The sequence below is a fragment of the Geospiza fortis genome, unplaced genomic scaffold (genome assembly GCF_000277835.1).
Source record: "Geospiza fortis unplaced genomic scaffold, GeoFor_1.0 scaffold313, whole genome shotgun sequence".
In the NCBI taxonomy this organism is placed as follows: domain Eukaryota; kingdom Metazoa; phylum Chordata; class Aves; order Passeriformes; family Thraupidae; genus Geospiza; species Geospiza fortis.
In genome coordinates, this window is record NW_005054582.1 from 296,757 (window position 1) to 301,617 (window position 4,861).

Consider the following 4,861-nt stretch of genomic DNA (forward strand, 5'->3'; position numbering starts at 1 on the left):
TATTCAGAGGTGTAACCTGTGCATTCTCTCCTCAATGGAGAGGAATTCCAGCCTGGCTGGTCAAGGAGAACTAAAAGCTGCATCCTCAGCAGTTTCAGGATGCCCCATCTTCTTGAAGAACATATCAGTATTTGCACAGCACTCCATTTCTGAGGCAAATCCCCCTGAAATCAGCCCTTACCTTTCCCTGTTAGACATGGGCTTCATCTGCAGCTGAGGTGTCAGCCTGGTTGGGGCATTCACACTTTCACTGGGTTCCTCAGGGATGTGGCCCCTCTGGAAAACAGATTGTTCTGATAGACAGGAAAAACTGTGCCAAGAACTCAGCACAGCAACCAAAGCAGGCCCTGAGACAGAACCTACAGCTGTACTCAACTGTATTTCTGTTTAAAGTTTGGGTTTCTGTTTCAAGTTTAAAATTTACAAATACCCCAGGTTTTGGTCTGGTGGCACAGACTGATTTCCCATCAACCTCACCCACCCAAACTCTGTCTTTGCTACTTACTCTCTTCTTTAGTTTGTGCTTTGACTTCCTCTTCTCTTTCGACCTCCCAGGTCTTCTGTGGGTGCTCACAGGCTGGTTGCTTTTGCTTGAGAGTCCATTCATGCGTTGACTTTTACCCCCAATTATTCCTCTGCATTTGTCAAAGCCACATTTGCAGAGTTGCTTCGAGGAAAAAGAAAAAAATCCAATAAACCCCAAAGGTCTAGATTTTCTCTCAATATTAAAAACAGCATTTTCTGCCTAATACAACATGATAGGTTTTCTTGTTTTTACACTTCACAGAACTGTTAGGCCTTAGTGAGATTTTTCAAGGTTTCACAGTGGGGTTTTTACCTGTTTTTCAACATTAAATGAGTGGAAGTTGTAGTCATAGGTGAGCTCAGTCCCAGCAGGCATGTCCTTCAGTGCATACAGCCCGATCCGATACACACCATTCACAGACCTGAGGGGAAAATACAATCAAACACCCCAAAAATTCAACATAAAATAATTTTTGTGCACAGAGTGGCAGTGCTAGAGACAGGCAGCAACACCTCTGCTGTGCCCTGGCTTATGCTTGTGCAGTTCTTTCATTTATCTCTTACAATAAACTTTGAAAGCTAAAAAGAGAACACCACATTTAACAAGAGTAGTAATGCCAAGTCTCCCCACCCTCACAGGGAACATTTCCTTTCCAATATTCTATCTAAGCTGGCAGTGAGAAGACATTGCCCCTTGCCCTGCCACTCCTTGTAAATGATCTCCATCTTTCCTGCAGCTCCTTCAGGTACTACAAGGACACAATTAGGTCACTTGCAGCTCTTCTTCTCCAGGCTGAACAGTCCCAATTCTCTCAGCCTTTCCTCATAGCAGAGCTGCTCCTTCTCTCTAATTAATTTAGTGCCTCCTCCAGACCCACTCCAGCAGCTCCATGTCCTTCCTCTGCTGGGACCCCAGACTGGAGGCAGCTCTGCAGGAGGAGTCTCACCTGAACAGGGCAGAATTCTTCAACTATTTTATTTTGAGTTGGATTTTCAAATGTAAAGCTTTACTATTGTTTAAATCTAGAATTATCTGAGAACCATGAGTTACTTTGATGTACAGTGACTCCTGTTCCACCATCTGCCCTTCCCCTGCAAATCACTCACTACAAATCCCTCAGCAGTATTTCCTCCTAAGTGCTGGTATGACACAGGGTGTGCTGGAATTCCACTATTTCCTTTTTTCCTGCTTCAAAAAAATATTTGAATTGTCAAAACAAAGGGTTTATATACAGATAGATTATTTTAGAGCATTACCCAGGCTTCAACCTTTGCAGCAGATTAAGAGTGTGAAAACCAGCAATACTGAGAGGGAAACAGCCCAGTGTAACCAGTAATGCTGGGGGGGCAATGTCCCAGTGTGACAGCCAGCAGTGCTGGATCTGCCAGCAAACTTGAATCCAAAGCATCCAGCACTCACCAACACTACACAACTTCTCCTGAGCATCGTGAGCACCTGTAAGGATTATTTCCAGCTCGATTCCCTATTGATGCAGGGCGACTTCACCATAGGTAATAATGTGCTCTGATTCCATTGATTCAGGAGGCTGAACAAATGCTTTATTAAGCTGTACTATATTACACTAATACTATACTGTATTAAAGAGAGAGATACTATCCTAAAGAGATATTATACTAAAGAGATGCTATACTGAAAAGATACTAAAGAAAAACCCACCTGAGACAGTCACAACACAGCTTTGACCCAACTGGCCAATCAATCCAAACAACCATCACTGGTGTCTAATTAACAAATCACTTTGGGTAAACAATCTCCACAATATATTCCACATGTGCCAAACAACAAGAGTAGAAAGTAGAAACAAGAATTGTTTTCTCTTCTTCTCTAAATTTCTCACTGCCTTCCCCAGGAAAAATCCCAGAGAGAATTATGTCTCTCTCTGTTCAGAGAATGTGAATACCACAACTCCCCTCCCTATTTTTAGATCTGACTCCCTCAGCTGAAGTGGTTCTCCCTCTCTCTGGGTACACAGGTCTTGCAGGGAGCACAGAATCCCCTCGCTCACCATTTCTGCATCTCACAGTTGGGGTTGCAGCTGTGGTTGATGAAGCGAGCCTCGTTGCCCATGCGGTAGCTGTCGATGACCATGCCGCTGTCCAGGTTCAGGCAGTAATGGTCACTGTGGTTGTGGTACTGCTCAATCATCCTGTTCCTGGGGGGCAACACAGGGGGAATCTTGTCATTCTGCTTGTCCCCACACAGCACACAGGGAGTGGCACAGTGAGAGGGTTCTGGTCCTAGGTTGGAAACGGGTGTGTGTATTCTATTCCTATCTGTGGAGCAGTTATCTTCTGTTCATTGGGCCATTCTCTTTATCTCTTCCACAATCAACCCTCTCTCCAGGAGACATCTTCTGTTAATGAGCCGTTAATTATTAATTATCTTCTGTTCATGGGTCATTGAGTGTCCCTGCAGGGCTGATCCAATTCCATCATCCCATGGGGAGATGCTGCGCCCAGGGGAGGAGCCAAGCATTCCTACCTGGATCCAATCTGAGGTTTGGGACACCCCAGCAGCCTTTGCCCCCTGCATTGCCAGAGGAGCAGCTTTCTGCTGCCCTGCATTGCCAGAGAGCACCTTAATTTCAAAATTACAACAATTCAGAGGGAGGAGGTCTACATTTTCCATTTCAGGAGAGGCTTCTGCCTTCCTTAGCAGACACCTGTCTTGTCAAACCAAGACAGTTTTGAAGAAAAAGCAATGATAATCTTTTATATTTTATAGAACACTACACCTAGAAATGGAGGAAAACCATTATTGTACCTATTTTTATAAGTCAAGGCCACTGACAGAGCTTGGATTGGAATTTAGAAATTTGGTCTTCTGGAATGCTCCTTTTTGGATTCTGCAGATGATTCGTACACATTTCATGTATGGAAGAGAAAATGCAAGAGTGTACATTCCTTGGGGGGTCTGTGTATGCACATGTACAACAACCAGCTTAATTCTGGGGAGTGGGCAGGTTCTGGAATCATCCATGGCTCACAAGAGCACAGGGACAGGAGTCAGAGCTTATTTCTATATGAAGAGAATGCAGCTGCCTTCTGGTGGAGCTCTGAGAGCAGCAAGTCCCTCCAACCTCAAATATCCCATGGAGTTAACAAGACAATTTCTTTCTTTCAATGTTTCCACTTGTTCTTTTTCCTTCACATCTTTCTGTGGGCCCCTTCCAGCCCCACTCTGCCCCTCAGTTCCACCTGGAGCAGCCCAAATCCTGCAGAGTTCTCATTTCAGATCCAGCCACTTGTGGCATTTTGCATTTATTGGGCAGATGAGGCAGATGATCCATTTCAAATATTAATCACCCCTCAATACTGGGAAAAACTTGGTTAACCAAAACCCCCAGAATTCTAAACCAAACCCCCAAGAATTCTAAACCTTCCTTTTCCCCTCATCCTCCTTTTTGTTCCAGCCTGACGATATCCCAGACACAACCAATAAAAATTTCTCAACCTAATCAAAACATGCACGACCTAGAGTAGAAATTATAATTACTACTAAATACCATAAAATATGTACCAATGTTACAAGTTACTCATTGCAGGGATCATTACAGTGGATTTACACAGAGTTTAACTCTCCGTGTCCCTAAAGGTCATTTGTGAGCCTTCCATGCTAAATGCATTCTGCATTTATAGGGCAGATGAGGCAGATGATCCATTTCAAACATTAATCACTCCTCAATAGTGCACTGGGAAAAACTTGGTTAACCAAAACCCCCAGAATTCTAAACCTTCCTTTTCCCCTTAATCCTCCTCTTTGTTCCTGCTCAGGATATCCCAGCCACGACCAATTAGAATTTCTCAATCTAAGGAAAACATGCATGACCTAGAGTAGAAATTATAATTACTACTAAATACCATAAAATATGTACCAGCGTTGCAAGTTACTCATTGCAAGGATCTCTACACTAGATTTACACAGAGTTTAACTCTCTGTGTCCCTAAAAGCCATTTATGAGCCTTCCATGCCGAAGCAGCAAAGAAATATTTCTACCTGAATTCTTGCTCACTAACAACTTCTCCCAGGTACTCGATGATGAACTGTCCTGCCTTCAGGGGCTCTTTGGTGCGGATGCCCCAGCCCTTCTCCTCAGCCCTGAACCTCTCCAGGCACTGCACCCACTCGTGCCGCTGGATGCGCTGGTTGCAGCACTGCTCCCCGCAGGGACACGTGTTGGGGGAGCACTCTGCAAAGATCATCCTGCAACAGACAACACACAGCGTGAGGGGAGGGGAACAGGCCTTTGCGATCTGTCATGTAAGGAATAAAGTAATAAATATAAAAATAATTAAAAAATAAGTTATAAATAAA

General features: G+C 44.0%; 1 protein-coding gene across 1 annotated transcript in view; it reads right to left on the minus strand.

The window, feature by feature from the left end:
* Positions 1-4,861, minus strand: part of ASH1L (ASH1 like histone lysine methyltransferase) — a 63,932-nt gene that overhangs the window by 15,650 nt on the left and 43,421 nt on the right. Inside the window, exons 10-14 of the mRNA XM_031064343.1 lie at positions 4,544-4,750; positions 2,553-2,699; positions 839-947; positions 506-667; positions 182-276 (exon numbers count right to left, since the gene is read on the minus strand). Of these exons, the coding sequence (XP_030920203.1) occupies positions 182-276; positions 506-667; positions 839-947; positions 2,553-2,699; positions 4,544-4,750 (720 nt within the window). The remainder of the gene's footprint in view (positions 1-181; positions 277-505; positions 668-838; positions 948-2,552; positions 2,700-4,543; positions 4,751-4,861) is intronic.